Source organism: Mastomys coucha, unplaced genomic scaffold, assembly GCF_008632895.1.
Source record: "Mastomys coucha isolate ucsf_1 unplaced genomic scaffold, UCSF_Mcou_1 pScaffold7, whole genome shotgun sequence".
Classification (NCBI taxonomy): domain Eukaryota; kingdom Metazoa; phylum Chordata; class Mammalia; order Rodentia; family Muridae; genus Mastomys; species Mastomys coucha.
The window spans coordinates 11,650,761-11,670,226 of NW_022196913.1; the positions used below are offsets into that span (position 1 = coordinate 11,650,761).

General features: G+C 44.9%; 2 protein-coding genes across 5 annotated transcripts in view; one reads left to right on the forward strand and one right to left on the reverse strand.

Moving 5' to 3' along the window:
* Positions 1-15,259, forward strand: part of Pitrm1 (pitrilysin metallopeptidase 1) — a 32,462-nt gene extending 17,203 nt beyond the window's left edge. For both annotated transcript variants that reach the window (XM_031359648.1, XM_031359647.1), the window contains exons 16-27: positions 1,619-1,751; positions 3,109-3,229; positions 3,335-3,411; positions 3,641-3,806; positions 5,072-5,172; positions 8,218-8,338; positions 9,452-9,523; positions 10,131-10,243; positions 12,600-12,725; positions 13,657-13,802; positions 14,658-14,760; positions 14,864-15,259. In XM_031359648.1, the coding sequence (XP_031215508.1) occupies positions 1,619-1,751; positions 3,109-3,229; positions 3,335-3,411; positions 3,641-3,806; positions 5,072-5,172; positions 8,218-8,338; positions 9,452-9,523; positions 10,131-10,243; positions 12,600-12,725; positions 13,657-13,802; positions 14,658-14,760; positions 14,864-14,957 (1,373 nt within the window). In that variant the 3' untranslated portion in view covers positions 14,958-15,259. The remainder of the gene's footprint in view (positions 1-1,618; positions 1,752-3,108; positions 3,230-3,334; positions 3,412-3,640; positions 3,807-5,071; positions 5,173-8,217; positions 8,339-9,451; positions 9,524-10,130; positions 10,244-12,599; positions 12,726-13,656; positions 13,803-14,657; positions 14,761-14,863) is intronic.
* A 1,095-nt stretch (positions 15,260-16,354) lies between these two features.
* Positions 16,355-19,466, reverse strand: part of Pfkp (phosphofructokinase, platelet) — a 63,579-nt gene continuing 60,467 nt past the window's right edge. For all 3 annotated transcript variants that reach the window (XM_031359651.1, XM_031359649.1, XM_031359650.1), the window contains 2 exons: positions 17,700-17,802; positions 16,355-16,797 (listed from right to left, as the gene is read on the reverse strand). In XM_031359651.1, coding sequence (XP_031215511.1) covers positions 16,665-16,797; positions 17,700-17,802 — 236 coding nt within the window. In that variant the 3' untranslated portion in view covers positions 16,355-16,664. The remainder of the gene's footprint in view (positions 16,798-17,699; positions 17,803-19,466) is intronic.

Here is a 19,466-nt window from a genome sequence, read left to right on the forward strand (position 1 = left end):
CCCAGGGTTGCTTGTGGCTGGTGGCATGAGACAGAGTTATCTCTAGGATAGCATTTTCCTGGAAGAGGATAGCAGGTGAATGAACTTGTGAGTGGCTATGGATAGTTTTATGGATTTAGACCAGGGTTGAGCTTTAATGTGTGCTGTGGAGGATAGGATGGGATTTGATTTAATATAATTTGATCTTGAACTGAGAGTCTCCTGTATGTTAGGCAAGCACTCCAGGATAGGCATACTGTGTCCCGTGAGGCATCTCTAACCTGCTTTGCATATTTTAATGGTGATTATCTCACTTGTCATGTTTGATATATTTGGAATAGATTTGTGTATGCAGCTGAGAGATAGGTTGTGTGTGTACTTCTAGAAATTGGGGTTAATGTTTTGATCTTTTAGTCTACAGGTTTTTTTTTCCATTTTCATATGTGGGTATGAGTATGTGTGTGTATACATGTATGTGGTTGTGGGAATGTGTGGGAACATGTGTATGCATGTGGAGGTTGATATTGGCAATCATTCTCCACTGACTTTGTGCATTAGTTATCAAGGCAGGGTCTTTCAGCCAGAGTTGGCCGCTAAGGCTACTCTTGCTAGATAGCCTTTTCTGGGGCATCCCATCTCCAACTTCCCAGCTAAAACTGCAGATGGGCTGCTGTGCTCATGTGACATTTTACATGGATGTCTGTCTGAAGATCCAAAGTCTGGTCCTCATGCTTGTGAGGCAGGAACCTTTCCTAGAGTAATCACCCAGCCCCTCATATATTTTATTTAGAAGTGAATCATTAAATTACTCTAATAAGTTTCTATTTCTTTAGTAGGGACAATAAATCAGTCATCAGCAAATGTTTCCATACAGTGTAGAGCACTGGGCTGGATGGGGATATATAAAATAGAATCCAGAAAACCTACCTCCCAGATGGGGCGATACCCTAATCTTGGGGCCCTAAGGACATTGAGGGCTCATGGAGGACACACTGCTCCTGAAGGGTGAAGGGGAGTCTCTGGGAGACCAACATCGTGGAGAGTAGATGCTAATGATCGAGTCAGGTGTCGTGAGAGTGTCCATCCACGTGGACCTAACTGTGCTGATGAAGGGAAGCGCCCAGTAGAGGGCTCAGTTACAAGTGAGACCAACGCTGAGATGCTGCTGAAATTATTTGTGAGGTCAGAAAGACAGGATCCTTCTCCAACTCAGTGCTTCAGCAAGCAGGAATGCCCTTCTACTGCAAAGGGAATTTGTTTCAAGCAGTATCAAAGTACAGTGGGAAGCCTTCATCAGTACATTTCTATGAGCAGTACATTTCTATGCTCTTCCAAATTGTAAGCCTTCATCCTTAAAAAGCAGTAACGTGATTCCTTATATACAAAGAATGATTAGGGGCTGGAGGTGTAGCTCAGTTGGAAGAGAACTTGTCTAGCATGCGCAGAGTCCTGAGTTCCCACTCCAGCATCATATAAATAAACCAGGTGTGAGGGCCCCTACCTGTAACCCCCCCCCCTCCTTCGCCAAAACAGCTAGTTTGAGAGCAGCAGCCTTGGATACATGAGACCCTGCTTTCTAAAACAACAAACCCATTGAAATTTGATTCATTAAACCAAGAGTATTGCTTTTGTGTTCCAGCTGGAGACATCCCTGTGCAGTACTGTCCGCAGCCCACTAATGGTATGGTGTATTTCCGAGCCTTTTCCAGCTTAAACACGCTACCAGAGGACTTGAGGCCCATTGTGCCTCTCTTCTGCAGTGTGCTGACCAAGTGAGTTGTGGAATGCAGTAGATGCACATCCTTGCTGCTCAGCGTGGTTTTGTGTGTAGAGTGTGTGTGTGTGTGTGTGTGTGTGTGCGTGCACGTGCGTGCAGTCTTACGTATTTATGTTATATTTATGCCCTCCCAGGGAGTCATTTTGTTTCTTAAACTCAGTGTTGACACAGTATGTACAAGCCATTTACTCTTTTTTTTTTCTTTTGGTTTTTCGAGACAGGGTTTCTCTGTGTAGTCCTGGCTGTCCTGGAACTCACTCTGTAGACCAGGCTGGCCTCAAACTTAGAAATCTGCCTGCCTCTGCCTCCCAAGTGCTGGGATTAAAGGCGTGTGTCACCACTGCCTGGCTATTTACTCTCTTATAACCATATTTTCTTATCATAAATAATATTACAATATGAATCTACAGAAGGGGTAATACTTATGAAGGCATCGGCACAGATGGATCTCCAAAGATCTTGAAGAAAGGAGAATACACTTAGGAGATAGATAGGAACAGTTCAGTGTAAGGAGGAGCTGCCGCTTGAGGATGTCTTTGCAGAGCGTGGTGGACAGCCAGCTCCCCCTCTGCTTCTCTCCTGAGCTAACTCTGCAGCAGCTGCTTTCCCCCCACAAGCCAGGGTGTGGATAGATTTGGAATTGTGCATGGAGTTTTTCTTGACAGTGGCAAACTGAGAAAGAGCAGCTGCAGAGTTCCTCTCTTCTTATAGGACAATAAAGAGAAACCAAGGCTGGAACATGGCCCAGCTGAGGACTAGATTGCAATGGAAAATGTCCCTGACCTTTGGGACATTCTGTCCCCGTTCTCAACCGTTTTAGTAGCTCCCAGTGTTTTGCCCTTTTAAACCAGTTTTCAGGCCCCTCACAGTAATCCTCTGAGCTCAGATGGATAATGTTTCTTTTAGACATATCAGCACACCGAATTCCTACAAGTATTTCCCAGATCCCTCCCTCCCCATTGCCAGATATTTGAGTAAATGAAGTATGCATGAATGTATTTAAGAGGAAGAGAGTACTCCTGAAAGATGCACAAGCTAAAGGCTGGAAAAGCACCTTCAGCCTGCTATCTTTAGTAAGGGACACTAGCTACTGAAGCATTTAGCTAGTGTCCTGAGCACTGGACATGAGTTCCAAATGGAGAAATGGATTTGTACCTCTGTGAGAGGGCACATGAGCTGTGTAGAGGGTTAATGCCAGCAAGCATTCAAAACTGAAGTGTACGGGAGGTATGGAGAGTTGTGGTTATGAATTAGCATACATAACCTGTGGGTTTGAAAATGGTGGGCACAGATGCTAACTCAGGTGTTACCCCATGGGCTCCGGTAACTTGGGTATACTTCTTGCTCATCAGGCTGGGTTGTGGCATCCTTAACTACAGAGAGCAAGCCCAACAGATCGAGCTGAAGACGGGAGGCATGACTGTCACGCCCCATGTGCTCCCTGACGACTCACAGCTGGATACCTACGAGCAGGTGGGTGACCCTTCACACTCCAATTTATGTAGTGAAAGGGCTTGTTTCCTCATCTTTAATGGTACCCTAATTTATTGTGTCGTGTATCTTTCTTTGGTGATACAGGGTGTGTTATTTTCATCTCTCTGCTTGGAGCGGAACCTGCCAGACATGATGCATCTGTGGAGCGAAATATTTAACAAGTAACTTGACTCACACCGTATATTAATAACTGAGAGAATGACATATCTAACTCTGAAATGCTTTGTCAAGTGTTTTGCCTCACTTGTCAGATTCTAGTCAGATTTTCCTTGTAATTAATTCCTAAGCACATAGAAACATTTGAAAGATACTGAGTTTCTCTGTAATAATTTCCCTGTGGTATCAGAGTGAAGCTGGGTCACGCTGTAAGACTTCCCTCTCCTTTTGTAGCCCATGCTTTGAAGAAGAAGAGCACTTCAAAGTGTTGGTGAAGATGACTGCTCAGGAGCTCTCCAACGGGATTCCAGACTCGGGGCATCTCTATGCAGCCCTCAGAGCAAGCAAGACACTGACACCTTCAGGGGACTTGCAGGAGACCTTTGGTGGGATGGATCAGGTGGGCACTAGCAAGGCCAGGTGCCGGTTCTGATGAGCAAGTTTTCCTGAAGTTGGTAATGTTCTCCATGATTCTACCTCAGAAAGCTAGCCTTCTAAAAGCTGGGCTTGGTGGTTTATGCTTAGATCCCAATGCCAAAATGGCAGAGACTGGTGGATCCCTGAGGATTACTGGCAGGCCAGCCTAGCCTACTTGGGGAGTTCCAGGCCAGTGAGAGACAGTGTCTCTTACAAAAGGTGGTGGTTCCTGAGAAATGACAGCTGAAGATGTCCTCTGGCCTATACAAACACACACGCACATACACACATCTGCATGCATGGCCATTCAAATACTTGTACATGCATAACCATACACCCATACACTAAAACCAGAGGGCTTCTAACCTATTACTGATTTCTTATTCCCAGACTTCACGGAGGAAAAATATTTGCTTCCTTTTTTTGTACTACACAGTCCTTCAGCTTGACCCAAGCTGCCAGTTGACACACATGTGCACACAAATCCAGGACTCGTCCAGTGGCCAGTCACCACCTGTATTAGGGATGCTCGATATTCACACCTGTCCAAAGAAGAGACAGAAAACTGGGAACTGTGAAATTACTACTGACATAAAAAATTGCAAGGCTCCAAAATAACTGTTGTGCTGTGCAAACATACTTTTCAATAACTCTGCGAAATTCCAGAGAATCACAAATCATACTCCGGCGTTAGATATTTTCCTGCTAGTCTGATAAAATACCATAATTACAGGTGACGTAAGAAAGAGGAGATCTATTTTAGCTTGTGGTTCCAAAAGGATAGAGTCTATCCTGGCGGAAAGGCATGGCATCTCAAAGGAGAAGCAGAGACCATATTTTCCTCTATACCCAGTAAGCAGAGAGAGAGAAGAGGAAGCAGGGTGAGGCTATAATCCCTCAAAGCCCACCCCAGAGGATTTGTATTATGTTCATGCCCTGATGGCTGTCACCACCCAGGCAGTCATCTTGTTTCTTAAACTTAGAGTTGTCACATTGTGTACAAGCTGTTTGCTTCCTTATAGTCATATTTGCTTATTGTGGCGTACTCCCTCCAGCAAGGCTCTACTTCCTAGGAGTTCCATAATCTCGGCAGACATCACCCTGTCCTTCCGGGGACCAAGTGTTTAAGTACATGGGTCTTTGGGATACTCTCTGATCCCAAGCACCGCAGCTATCGGGTAAAGTTTATTTGAACCGTGTAGTGTCTTGGCTGTCGGTCTGACTTAGTGCCTGCCTCCTTTGCTTCAGGTGAAGGTGATGAAAAGAATTGCAGAAATGACAGACATCAAGCCCATCCTCAGAAAACTGCCCCGGATCAAGAAGTATCTACTAAACTGTGACAACATGAGGTGGGTGTCCCCAAACAGCTCGTAGGAGTCACATCATTTTGTGAAGTGTCACTTTTAGGTATTTTTCATTTGAAGATGAAATTACCTGAATTTATCTTCAAAACAGAAAATGTGTTGGTGTAGGTGTTAGGCTGCAGGATTGACTGTGCTGGGAGAATGAAAAGAATTGCATTTTAATTTAGTAAAAGTTGTATGAGGTAGACAAGAAAGCAACGAATTAAAGTCTAGAACTGCAGGCTGGAGAGATGGCTCAGCGGTTAAGAGCACTGACTGTTCTTCCAAAGGTCCTGAGTTCAGTTCCCAGCAACAACATGGTGGCTCACACCATCTGTAATGGGATCTTATGCTCTCTTCTGGTGTATCTGAAGACAGCGACAGTGTAGTGTACTTACATAAAACAAATAAATAAATCTTTTAAAAAAAAAGTCTAGAACTACAAAGTAAACTTAGGGTACCAACTTTAAAGTTACCCTTTCCAAAGGTAAATGTTCCTAAACAAGGAATCAGTGAGACATATAGAAGATTATCTGGCTCAGTATCAGTGTCCTGGTTGGGGTTTCTGCTGCTCTGATTAAACACCGTGACCAAAAGCAGCTTGGGCAGGAAAGGGTTTATTTGCCGACATAACCAGAGTCACAGTCCACTGAGGGAAACCAAGACAGGCACTCAAACCAGGTGGGAACCTGGAGGCAGGAGCTGATGCAAAGACCACAGGTGAGTACTACTTATTGGCTTGTCCACTGTGGCTTGCTCAGCCTGCTTTCTTATAGAACCCAAGACCACCAGCCCAGGATGGCACCAACCAGAGTGGGCTGGGCCCTCTCCCATCAGTCACTGATTAAGAAAGTGCCCTAGAGCTGGATCTTACAAAGCATTTTTCACAACTGAGGTACCCTCTCACAGACTCTAGCTGGGTCAAGGTGATAAAAAGCTAGCCAGGACAGCCAGTGTCTTGAAACAGTTTGTGCACATTACTTTAGCTTTCTGTCCTCAGGTTTGAGCATAAATAAAAATGAGTTATCAGTAGTTTCCATACAGTGCCTTGCTGCCACTAATACTGACTTAGTATTTCCTGGTGATCAACAAGACCATGCATAATCAAAGCTTCAGTTTTGCATAGATTACTGGTACCTTTCTCCAGTCAGTTCTAGAGAATCACTACCAGATGCCCCAGGGCTGCTAGCTGGCACTGAGGGCTGCTAGCTGGCACTGAGGGCTGCTAGCTGGCACTGAGGGCTGCTAGCTGGTCAGTGCTCCAGCCCTCTGTAACGTGGGCCTGGCTTGTACTTCACTCCCCTTCACCCCAGGCCCGCTGAATTAAGTGCTTGCCCTTCTGCTCCAGGCTTTAGTTAGTCCAGCCTTCACCATAATTCCCCAGGCTAGCCTAGCCCAGCACTCACTCTCACGTCCCAGACTAACCTTTCCCAGTGTTCATTTTACACCCTAACACTTACCTATACCCTCGACTTGCTTCCTCCTGTGTTCAACGTCCCACCCTAGACTAGCTTAGCCAGCACTCACTGTAACCCAAGACCAGCCTGGGTTACTGCACCACCACAGAATGTCTTCTTGCTTCTCCATAAAGCTCTTTTTGCAAGTTTCTTACATGCAATAAATTGATAATAAACACAAGCAGTAAGTATGAAGCCCATTATACAGTTTGCATTAATTCAATAGTGACAGCTGTGAATTTAACACAGAAAGAGGGTGTCTTGGTCAGGGTTTCTATTCCTGCACAAACATGACCAAGAAGCAAGTTGGGTTGGAAAGGGTTTATTTAGCTTACTTCCACATTGCTGTTGATCACCAAAGGAAGTCAGAACTGGAACTCAAGCAGGTCAGGAAGCAGGAGCTGATGCAGAGGCCATGGAGAGATGTTCCTTGCTGGCTTGCGTCTCCTGGCTTGCTCAGCCTGCTCTCTTATAGAACCCAAGACCTCCAGCCCAGGGATGGCACCACCCACAAGGGGCAATTGAGAAAATGCCCCACAGCTGGATCTCATGGAGGCACTTCCCCAACTGAAACACCCTTCTCTGTGATAACTCCAGCCTGTGTCAAGTTGACACATAAAACCAGCCAGTACAGAGGGAAACATGTACACTGTCAAAACACTAAAGGATTCTGAAGAATCCTACTACTACTGAAGAATTTTTTTTTTCTTTTTTTTTTTCGAGACAAGGTTTCTCTGTATAGCTCTGGCTGTCCTGGAACTCACTCTGTAGACCAGGCTGGCCTCGAACTCAGAAATCCGCCTGCCTCTGCTTCCCAAGTGCTGGGATTAAAGGCGTGCACCCCCACCGCCTGGCTCCTGAAGAATTTTTTAAAAGGATGTTTTAAAATGTTTTTGGCACCTTAAGTTTCTGTTTTGTGGGGCTGGAGAGATGGTTTAGCAGAGAGGGGAATAAAATCTGAAGTTTAAAGTAAATTAATAAAAAGAAAAGAAAAGAGCATTTGCTGCTCTTGCAGAGAACTAGAGTTCAGTTCTCAAGCACCCTGAACAGCTCTCAACTGCCTGTAACCCAGCTCCAGAGAGTCCACCATCTTCTCCTGGCCTCCGTGGCACCTCCACACATGCCCCTGTACATAGTATATGTAGACTTGCACACACGTGTATATATACATTTTGTTTACAATTCTCTACTTTAGCAGGAAGTGTGTAGTTTCAGATTGTTGAATTCTTTTGTGGATATTCATGTTTTTTGGTTTTTGTTTTTTTAATTTTCCACCCTTTGTTATAAATCTGAAGGTATTTATCAAAGCTGTTGGTGTTCTCTCTCTTTGCACCCTTCAGAAAATCACTGTATAAAACAGCTGTGAGGCAGTGGTGTGTGTGTGTGTGTGTGTGTGTGCATGTATATGAGAAGCCCTGCATGATTGCACATCTGCATACTATTTCTCTTGAACAGCTTTTATGTATTTTATGACAAAAGCAATATCAGTCACTTCATATCTTCGTGTCTCTCATATACAGATGTGATAAGTTAGTAAGACAGTGTGGGGAGTGGGTCAGTTAGATGGTGTTACATGTACAGTTTCTCTCTGCAGATGCTCAGTAAATGCCACCCCTCAGCAGATGCCTCAGGCAGAGAAAGAGGTAGAAAACTTCCTTAGAAATGTTGGCCGAAGCAAAAAGGAACGGAAGCCTGTCCGCCCACATATTGTCGAGGTAATGGAACACGGGTGTGCTTTTCACCTTGCCCATGCCACCTGATTCTCAGGCATGCCACGTAGAGACTGGTGTATGGGGGGATGAAGTGGCTTACCCAGCATCAGCCTACTTCAGTGAGCTCAGACCCTTTAATTGGTCTTCGATCCTACATCGTGTGTTTTTGTTCACACTTGGTAGTGCGCTTTCTCCTAATAGGGAAGAACAGAGGTTGGTGTGGGACGTGGTATCATAAAAAGAGCCAGAAACTTTAACCTGATGCCCTCATCTCCTGCAGTTTGTTAGGCTCTGCATCTCACACACGTTGGTAAAAGCTTTTCGTTGTGTCTCGTTATTTTATGGATTTTAATTCTTGTGTACAGTACCTGTCAGGAGTGATCTCCATGGATTTGCAGAGGTTTGTTTAGGTTTTACTTTTTGAGTCTGAGTCCCTGGGAGCCTCACTTGTCACTATGGAAAGCTGTCCCTTGGCAGCTCTTGTAGGAATTACTTTAATGTCATCTGTGCTGTGGGTCACATGTCCCTTCTTCCATTTATCATTTGGTCTCATTGGCCTCTTCACCACCCTCTGACGAGAGACTACACAGAGGTGACCTGCTGTTCCTTAGGCCCCTCTGTAGAGCCTGTCATGTCACCCTGACTCATGTTTTGGAGGGTATAGAGATGTATCTAGGTCACTGGTTTTGTTTTTACTGTTACATTTATTTCTCACTCTCTTTCTCTCTCTCTCTCTCTCTCTCTCTCTCTCTCTGTGTGTGTGTGTGTGTGTATGTGTGTGTGTGTGTGTATGTGAAGGTCAGAGGACAACTTGTAGAATCAGTTGTCTGTTTCTACCTTGTGGGTCCAGTCCCAAAGTCATCTCACTAGCTCTGAAAGATACAGTTTCATGACTGGAAAGTACCAAGGGGTGGTAGGGGAGGGAGTGGTTAAGTTTGTACATGGGCTGTCTTCATTGACTCTGAAAACATTGTGCTTAAACTCCCATCAATTTACAGTATGAAGTCTGTCTGCCTTGGCTAACCAGTGTAAGGAACTCTGTAAACTTTATGTCTATGCCTTAATCAATATTTCAAGGAAGTTTCTCTTCACTCTTGGATACTTTTTTATTTTCAGAAACCCACACCTAGTGGCCCCAGCGGAGGTGCGCATGTCAACGGGTCCCAGATCATTAGAAAACTGGTAACAGTAAGTGACCCAAGCTGTCAGGCTGAGCACTCGCTGATTCTGAGCATTCTTCTAGTGGGACCATTCCAGGGCTGAACCGCAGCCATAGACCTGGGGATGCGCTGCCTCCTTGTTCTTACCACCCTGAGCCTTTTTCTCTTGATACAGCCCAGAATGGGTGTCATATCCTTTCATAAGCCTCTACTTACTGGTCCAAATGGTCTCATCACCTCTCTGCTTTCTTAATGTAGCATCTGATGCTTCTACCACAGAAATTAGGCCTAATGCTTGCAGTTAGATAGTAGCATCTTCCCTTTCTGCTTATGGGTTTCCACAGTTGTGATGCTTGCTTGATCTGGTCCGGTGAATGGTAGTTCATGTGTTCATGGAAAATGGTCCATAATCTGAAATGCCTTTAGTGTAATAATATTTTCTTTTTATTGCATCTTGCCAAATATGGAGTATTTCTTTTTAAAGCGTCCTATTACATGAAGTTCTGCTCCCAGCAGTGCCTCCCTAGTGACTCCCATGGAGAAGGAGATGCTGGGATGGCACTGCCTGCTTGTACTACCTGAGGACCACATTGGGTTGTGCATCCTGGCCTGACCCATAGTCCACTGCCCCATAGGACCCCACCTTCAAACCCTGCCAGATGAAGACACATTTCGTGCTGCCCTTCCCTGTGAATTACGTTGGCGAGTGTGTCAGAACCGTCCCGTATGCCAACCCGGATCATGCTAGGTAGGAAGCAGTGGGGGTGGGGGGGAGGGCTGGAGGGGAGGGAGAGTGCATCCCCATTTCACAGCTGGGGGGCAGGAGTGCCTCCCCTCTCATAGCTGGACTTGAGGGAAATTGTCCAGCGTGATAAAAGATAGAAAGGGGACAGGCTGGGGAGATGGATGGCTCTGTTGGTAAGATGCTTATTGTACAAGTGCAAGGACCGAAGCTGAGACCCCCCCCCCCAATTGCCCCTCCGAAAAGCCAGATATCCTGCATCTGTAACCCTCGTGCCCCAGAGGAAAAGATAGGCAGACTTCTGGAGCGCATGGACCAGTGTATCCAAATCAGCATACTCCAAGTTCAGTTAGAATCCCCATCTCCAGAAATAAAGAACATTCTATCTGAAGAATGGCCATGGTAGCTGAACTTTCACTTCCAAATGAATGTGCTTACTTAGTAGCATATGCCAAGTAAAAGTAAAAGAGCGAAGAGCAAGCAGTTGACAGCAGACTGTCAAATCCTACACTGACAATATCCAGCAGAAGTGACTGGAAATGCACTGTGGAAGCATGTGGAAGCATGTGGATGCTGTCAGCTAGAGTCCAGGTTCCAAGTCTTAGCTGTGTTTTCCCCTTGGGTAAGGCTCCTGGCTTCTAGAAATGGCTTGCCTTCAAGCTGTTCTCGGGGCACAGTGTTTGCCATATCCCTTGGGCTCTTCTCTTTTCTCCTTGTCACAGGGCCATGGGGCCAGCCTACCCGAGGAGATAAAGTCTTCAAGGACACTTGACATGAATACTCTTGAGTCTGAGACCAGGGGACCTACCCTGGACACAAAGTCAGCTCTAAGCAAGCACAAGCAGCACATAACAATTTACTGACATGATTTATAATACAGAGACTAAGAAGAGAAGATACCATTGATTTCTGGACTATACTCGAGCAAGCGCATGCACGTGCGCGCGTGTGCGCGCGCACACACACACACACACACACACACACACACACACACACAGAGAGGTCTGCATGTGAGTGCTATAGAGGGCACAGGAGCTGCTTTGTACCCAGAAAGTTTCTGCCCCAGCTTTGCACACTGGACACTGTTACACTGTACCAGTCTGTTATCTGTATGTTCTGACCATACCACTCAGCAGGTGCTCATGTGCAGAAAAAGCACAACCCACCAGTAGTCTCTAAATAGCATCTTTATGAATAAGATGCCTGGTATTGTGTGCAGTTGTTATTTTATTATGTATTCAGTGTTCTGCCTGCATGTACATCTGCACGCCAAAAGAGGGCACCAGATGTCATTATAGCCAGTTAGGAGAAACTATGTGGTTGGCTGGGAGTTTAACTCAGAACCTCTAGACCTCTGGTGGATTAGCTAGTACTCTTAACCTCTGAGTCATCTCTCCAGCCCCTGTGTGCAGTTATTTTTGTGAATTATTTATATCCCTAAGCAGTCTTGTGTGTAACACCATAGATACTTATGCACCTATATGCAAATGTCCTTCAAAGAGATCACTTACTCTCCTCATTTGTATTTGACAATTATGTAAACAAATCTTAAAACTGTCTAACAAATGTAGAATGAACCCACATGCTTGCATCTGAGACACACAGGTATGCATGCACACGGAAACACACGCAAACACACACACACACCCCTTTGTCTCTTCTGTGACAAGACATCTGACAGAAATGACTAGAGAAGGGACGGTTTATTCTGGTTCACAATTGGCAGCTACAGTCTTTCAGGATGAGGAAGCCATGGCAGGATCATGAAACCACACATAGTGTGTCCACAGCCAGGGAGCAGAGAGCAATTGCTGCTGGTGCTCAATTCACACTTTGTATGCAATCTGGGACCCCAGCTCATGGAATGGCCCTGCCCACATTCAGGTCTAGAAACGCCTTCCCAGATGTGCCCATCAAGTTGACAGTCTATTAGCCATCCTGGACAGGGTGGTGTGTGAGAACTGCAGGGACATTTGAAAATGGCAGATAGAGACACACGGACAGTGTATCCCAGGGGTCCTGCAGAGGGACAGACCCACAAGGAGGACAGCCTGTCCTGAAGCCTCGAGGCAGCAGCCAACTAAATGGATGCGTCTCTGAAAGCAAGATGTGGAAACAAGGGCCCTGTCCAGGTTCCTCTGAGGAGAGTTAGACTCCATGCGCTGCTACCTCAGGAGCATAGAAAAGAGAGGAAGTCAGAGTGCTCAGAAGAGGGCCAGCCGTGCATGACCTTATACCTCAGCTGGACTTTATTTTCCTTTCCAGCTCTGCACCCCACCTCTAGGCTTGGTTTTTACATTATGCTTCCGGCAAGCCATGCTCTCTCTAACTTTTTTTTTTTTTTTTGCTCCCTTCATTTCAGCCTTAAGATCCTTGCCCGTTTAATGACAGCTAAATTCTTGCATACAGAAATTCGAGAAAAGGGGGGTGCCTATGGTGGAGGTGCTAAGCTCACCCACAGTGGGATTTTCACACTTTACTCTTACAGGTGAGTTTCCCCTGTCGAGAGCCCCCACATTCCAGCCACTGGCTCTGTTCTCTCAGAATGCCGTCATGCTCTGTGAACGTTAGCACAGCAAAGGCCACATCTGCTCTTCATCTGGTACCCTTCTAGAACAACTAACCATAGTCAGCTGTGTCTTTCCTGTCTTGGTGCAAGGAGCAGACACAGTTGTGTTGTTGTACTGTCTGCATTAGACAAAATTCTAACTTTATCATCAGCCTGTTTGGGTGGAATGCAGTCGGCATGGTTTCTGAACTTCTATGGTGGGCATGGAATTGAGATACAGTTGTTGGGTTTTCAAAGGAGTGAGATTATTGCCATTTTCTGTAAATGGTTAGTTTCTGAGCCACTATTCAATTTTTGTACACCAATGTGCCAAGAGCAAGGCCTGCCACCAGTATCATTCTCCTCGTCCTGACTGTACCATAGAACTGCTCTTTAAACACCGAGGGTCCCACTGACACATCCCTTGATGGTGAGCCTAAAGAGCTAAGAGGAGCTTTGTTTTAAACACAAGAAAGTGCTCCAAGGATTTCCACACACACACACACCTCCAGCTAACTTCTAGATTATTCTAGATCTGTCTTAGGGAAGTAAGGGCTAGTTTAATGTGAATCTTGTCCATGGCTCTTCTATAATGTCTTAGTATTCCTGACATCCCTCCGTTCATGGGATTTCCTTTACAGTCTAGCAGTGAGGTAAGCAGGTGAATTGCAGTATTAAATACAGAGAGTATGTTGTGGGGCTTCCTGGGTCAGATTTAAATTGCTCCAGAGAGAGTGCTCTGTCAGTGGGTTATGTAGAGTATAGACTATCAGAGAAAAAGAAAAGAACTGTTAAATCTACATGATTGCTATATATTGTTTCCCCCTATGATATAATAATGCTTCAGTATTGGCTCTTTTGGGTTTCCCAGGGATCCAAACTCCATAGAAACACTGCAGTCTTTTGGGAAGGCTATAGACTGGGCTAAGTCTGGAAAGTTCACACAGCAGGACATTGATGAAGCCAAGCTTTCTGTTTTCTCTGCCGTGGATTCTCCCGTTGCTCCATCGGATAAAGGTACCCTGAGTTCTGGTCCCCTGGGTGCATAGTCTCCCCAGGCAGAATTCCATACAATGTTCTAAGTCACGTGTCTCTGTGCTCACCTGGTAGCCACTGTGGTGTTCCAGTTTCTCTCATCTCGCTGTCCTACTTAACATATCTACACCTAAAGGCCCGAACATGGACTTTAGCAGCTTCTTGTGACTGAAGAGATAGCTCCATTATTAAAATTCTTGTTAAGCAAAAATTCCAACCTTGGTTGAATCCATGTAAGAAGCCAGACACAGTGGTTGGAGCTTTTTTATTCCAGCCCTAGGAAGTTGAGAACAGGCAGAACCTTGGCTCAGCAGTTAGTCAGATGACCCTACTTGGTTGACCTCCAAGGCAGTGAGGGAGACCTTGTCTCAAAAACCAAGGTGGGTGGAGCTGGATAGATGGCTCATCAATTCAGAGTAGCTATTATTCTTGCAAATCTGATTTGGATCTCAGCACCTGAATCTGGTAGCTAACACCCACTTGTAACTCTAGCTCCACTTGTAACTCTTGCTCTGATAGCTAGTTTGGGTAAAGGAAGACATTTTGACACAGGACAAGCCTAAGCACATCATTAGTCAACGCTGCTTTAGTTTGTGGTATTGTAACCTTCACAATACTGACCTATACCGAATCTTCATTCATACTCTGAAAAAGGGAGCTATTATGGATTTGGTCCCATTTTGCAGAGCTGGACATCAGCTTTGATCTCTCTAGCCCACGCAGACCTTTTGGTTGAAGAGCATACCCTAAAGTGATCCCAGTGTCCCCACTCTCCTTTGAGCACAGAGGCTCCTATGCAGCCTGTCTCCCCAGCCATACCTGTGGTTTAACTTTTAGGGATGGATCACTTCTTGTATGGCCTCTCCGATGAGATGAAGCAGGCATACCGGGAACAGCTGTTTGCTGTCAGCCACGACAAACTGACCTCTGTGAGCCATAAGTGAGTATGTGTGCCTGGCTTCCTGTGTTGGGCGGGGGAACGGTAACTCAGGAAGGTGAAGGCTTGCCACAGAAACCAATCCAGTGTGCCATCTCCTTTGCAGATACCTTGGCATTGGGAAGAGCACACACAGCCTGGCTATCCTTGGACCAGAGAACTCAAAAATTGCCAAAGACCCATCATGGATCATAAGATAATAAGTGTCACATCTCTTTGATATGTGTAAGAAATTAGAGGCTCTTAACAACTGAGCCTCTGAGCTAAATTTAATGTAGATGATCACAAGAGTTACTGGTTTCTTTGTTCTGAAAATCATAGTTATTCATATAAAAATCCAACCAAAGGTATTTATTGAGTGGCAGAAACTCTTAAGGAAATGCTGTGACTATGAAGAAATTCATTAATCATGCATTAAATGACAAGAATGAACAAATTAAACTTCTGGAATATTACTAAGCCTAGAACATTTATTTTAAATATAAAAGCCAACTCCAACCTATCTGGGCTTTACTCATCATTTCAAACAATAAGTTACTACATTAATGTTTAGACCTTCATTTAAAAAAAAAAAAATTGGCTAAGCATCTAAAAAGCACTTGCTGCTCTTGCAAGAGACCAGGTTTGGGTTCCAAATAGCAGCTCACAAGCATCTATAGCTACATTTTCCATGGATCTGATATCCTCTTCAGGATTCTATGGGCACTGCATGCATTTGGTGCACAGACATGTAAGTAGGCAACACATTCATACACATACAGACTAAGAATAAATAGATCATTCAGAATAAATACAAGAAGTGTAGAGCTTTGCATGGTGTGTGTGTGGTCACACCACAGGCCTGAAGCAGAGTGTAAATGCTGAGTTCCAGAGCTGCCCAGTGAGCATCCACAAGCGCTGGTTGCATTAATGCTACCTCAAGCTTTTGCCCTCTGTCTCTACTGAGACTGGGTGAAAACTGAGTGTCTATTTCTTTTATTTATCCTCAAATTCAACCTACATTTAGTTATCCCTTTTCTCTGTAAGCGTTTCCTCATTTCTGCTGCGTGGATACCTAGAGGATGCCTTTAGGCAGAAGTGAGCACACACAGCCTAGTGGTAACAAGCTGGGATGCTCTGCCCTGCAGACAACTCATCAGTCTAGGGTGGAGTGGGCTGGAGTGGTGCATGCGCTTTTGCCAAGGACCCCATCATTAACCCTAAGCAGTGAGTTAAAATCTTCCAGAGGGTGAAAACCCAGGCCCCTGGTTGCTTTTGAAGAAGAGGCCGATACCAGATTGTCCTTCTAAACCTTGGGCAGCGTTGGTGTACGAGTATGGCTGAAATTGAGAATCACTAGTTCATAGTTGTCCTTTTAAAATTCTGTATGTGATCTGATTGCAAAAGATCATAAGCCTAGCTTGGAGTAGTGAAGTGAGTAGTAGTGAAGGTAGTAGTGAAGTAGTAGGCAGGGTCCCTATCTACATCTTTCCCTGGAGCATCTATGGAGACTTTGCTAACCTCTGTCCACACAACTGCTGAGGAAACCTTTGGTAGCATGGAGAAAACCATCTTGAGGTTTCAGACTCCTACTTAAAACAATAAACTGAGTACCATGGGAGTTGTAACCAAATGTTTAATCCCACAAGAAGCACACATGGTAAAGCACAAGACAGTACCCCATACAGTAGAAAACTGACACTCGGATCAATTGTGGGAGGCTGGGTTTCATGTCTTAGGGTCTGCTGCATCAATGGTTATGGCAAGTGGTGCTCTCTGGTTATTACGGCTGACTCGGTCAACAATTCTTGCTTGCATAAAGTGCTGATAAATAACTATGTTACAAAAAATGGGTGGTCCCTGGACAACACTGCAGGCTTCCCTAGATACGTGTGCAGGTCAGGTGATGGCATACTTTATCAGATGGCTCATAGTTCTCCGTGGTGCTGCACGGGCTCCAGCTTGCCTGCATCGGATATGTCATAGCACGCCTTGTACTTGGCCAGGATCTTCAGGATGGGCCGCAGTTTCAGCCACCACTGCTCCTTGGGGATTCGGTGCCTATAAGGAAGACAAGTCAGCGTCAAATATTACATCTGCTGGAAGACGACTTCTGACTGCTATAGAATGCCGGGCACTGTTTGAATAGGCTTGCCAGAAAAATGGGCTTTGTGGTGTAGTCACCTAAATAAATATGGGATAAGGCAACTGTTTTTCATTTCAAGACAAAGTAGCCCAGCATGGCCTTAAACCAGTCTTAAGCCTTCACTGCTGGGATGACAGGGATGAACTACCATATCCAGTGTATTGTGTGTGTATGTATATGTGTGTGAGTGTCTGTATGTGTGTGCCTGTGTATGTGTGTGCTTGTGTATATGTGTGCTTGTGTATATATGCCTGTGTGTATGTATGCGGATCACTGGAGATTAAACCTAGGGCCAATACTAGCCCAAGCTATGTAAGTACTCTACCATCAAGCTTATCCTCAGGCCTTTATGTGTTTTGTGTTTTGAAACAAGGACTTACAATGTTGTCCAGTCTGACCTTGAACTTAAGACTCTTCTAAATGAGGTTGTGACTGCAGGCCTGTTCCACCATACCCCAGTTCACTGAGCAATTTCCATAGATCAGATGAAACCATTACTTATGTTTTTTTAAAAAACATCTGTCCTAGTTTGGATTCTCCCTCTCTCCCTCTCTCCCCTCCTCTCTCCCTCTCTCTCTCTCCCTCTCTCTCCCTCTCTCTCTCTCTTTCTCTCTCTCCCTCTCTCTCTTTCTCTCTCTCTCTGGTGTGTTTTGTGTGTATTTAACTAGCTTCAGAAAAGCTCCTATGTTTACTGAAGACAGTTTGATAGTGAGTTCCTTACAGTACCCTGGGTAGTACTGGTGATCTGTCCTCACCGCTCCTACTTCTCATTCCCCCTAGTGATGAGATCCAGAGAAATAACATGGCATTGACTTACTCAATGTCAGTGTCTTTTATCAGCTCTGCCACTGGTTGAAACTGGAGATCTCTCTTGCAAATTCCCAGGACACAAATGGAATCATCACTAACAAATTTTTTCCCTGTGAAAGTTAAAAACAAAACAAACAAACAAAAAAAAACAAAACAAAAAGAAAAGAAAGAAAACTAAGAACTATTGAGCATATTGAATAAGCAGATAAAAAAGTGTAGGAGGACCAGGACAGTGAAGGGAGAGAAACCATGTGGGAAGAACTGTAGCTACTCAGAGTCCTGAGGTGTCCCAGCTCTGTGCAAACCCACTCAGGATGTGGATTATGCCAGAGAAACCACTGTCCCATCTATTTCGGGGACCTTTAACTGTGACCAGGGTCCTTCCCAGACTGCCAGCACAGCTTTCTTTGAGCAGTGTCTCAGGCACCCTCAAGGTTCCTCCAGGATGGGATACAAAGAGGCCTGAACTCTGCTGGAGCCTACCTTCCATCCCAGTCAAGGAGGAACCCTTTCCCTTACCACCCACACACAGTACACCTACAGGATGACAGCCACCAGGGAGAGCAGCTCCTAGAAATGAGACAGTGCTCCTCAAGTAGTTTACTAAATGATATAATAAGTAAATGTAATTTAAGTTGCAGAAAGATTTCTCTTTAGTAATAAAAGTACAAGGACAAACTGGGAAAGGAAATCTAAGCAGAAGAAAAGAATGCAACAGCATCAAGTGATATAGACAAATAAGAGAAGAAAAAGCCAGAGTTGGGACTCTGAAAATACTAAAGATCAGTTGGAACTATTTATATTTGTTCTGTAGGATGCCAGTTTTGTAAGCCTCATGGTGGACAGAGTATAAGTCAACCTGGAGGAAATCACACCCAGTATGACTGAGAAAGAAGCCTGACATAGGAAGAGGATGCCACAAAGCTTGGCCCAAATAGCCAATGTGAAGAGGCAATGTGACTTAAAATTCAGGCGTCAAGAGGGAATGGTATAAAAAGCTTCATGCAAAAGTTTTGAACATATAAATGAATTTAAACTATTTTAGGAAACATAACTTATGGAAGTGATCCAAGGGGGGAAAAAAGTGTAGTTTCACTAAGCATGAATGGATTTATTTTGTAGTCACCTCTTTCCATAAAGAAAACTGGAGGTTTTGACAGATGGTTGCACAGGAAGGGTCTACCAAACATCCTGAAAGTTAAACTCCCATCTTCCACAGACTAAAGGAACTTCCCCACTTCAATTTCAAACTTGATCCACTGTCTGACAAAGACAATGCCAGTAGGGAAACAGCTGGCAGATGTTTTCCATCACCGAAACAGATGGCCTGCCCCTAAAGAACTGCAACATGTGAGAGGTGTGAGTGTCAGCCATGGGCTAGGTGGACAAAAAAGGAAAGCATCATGCCTAAGAGTGAGCACAGGACCCCAGAGACTGGCTCAGCACCTCTGCTGAGCATACGTCTGTGGCGGGTATTTGGAGGGGGAAACCCAGACCCATCGGCATATGCTGAGTCAGCAAACCTGGAAACACATGAGGGTTAACTGGTCGTCATGCTCCTTGTCAAGGTGTAAACAAGACATCACACAAGTTCAGAAGTTCAAAATGGCCTTTCCTTCATACAACCTAGAAAGCTGAGCTAAGCTACACATCTGAGAGTGTATTCATTTGTTCATGACATTCTAGGAGAAACCTTGGGAATGACTGGCATTAAATCCTAAGGTGACTTTTGGAGGTGAGAAGAAATTGAAGGACAATGTGGGGCACAGCCCCC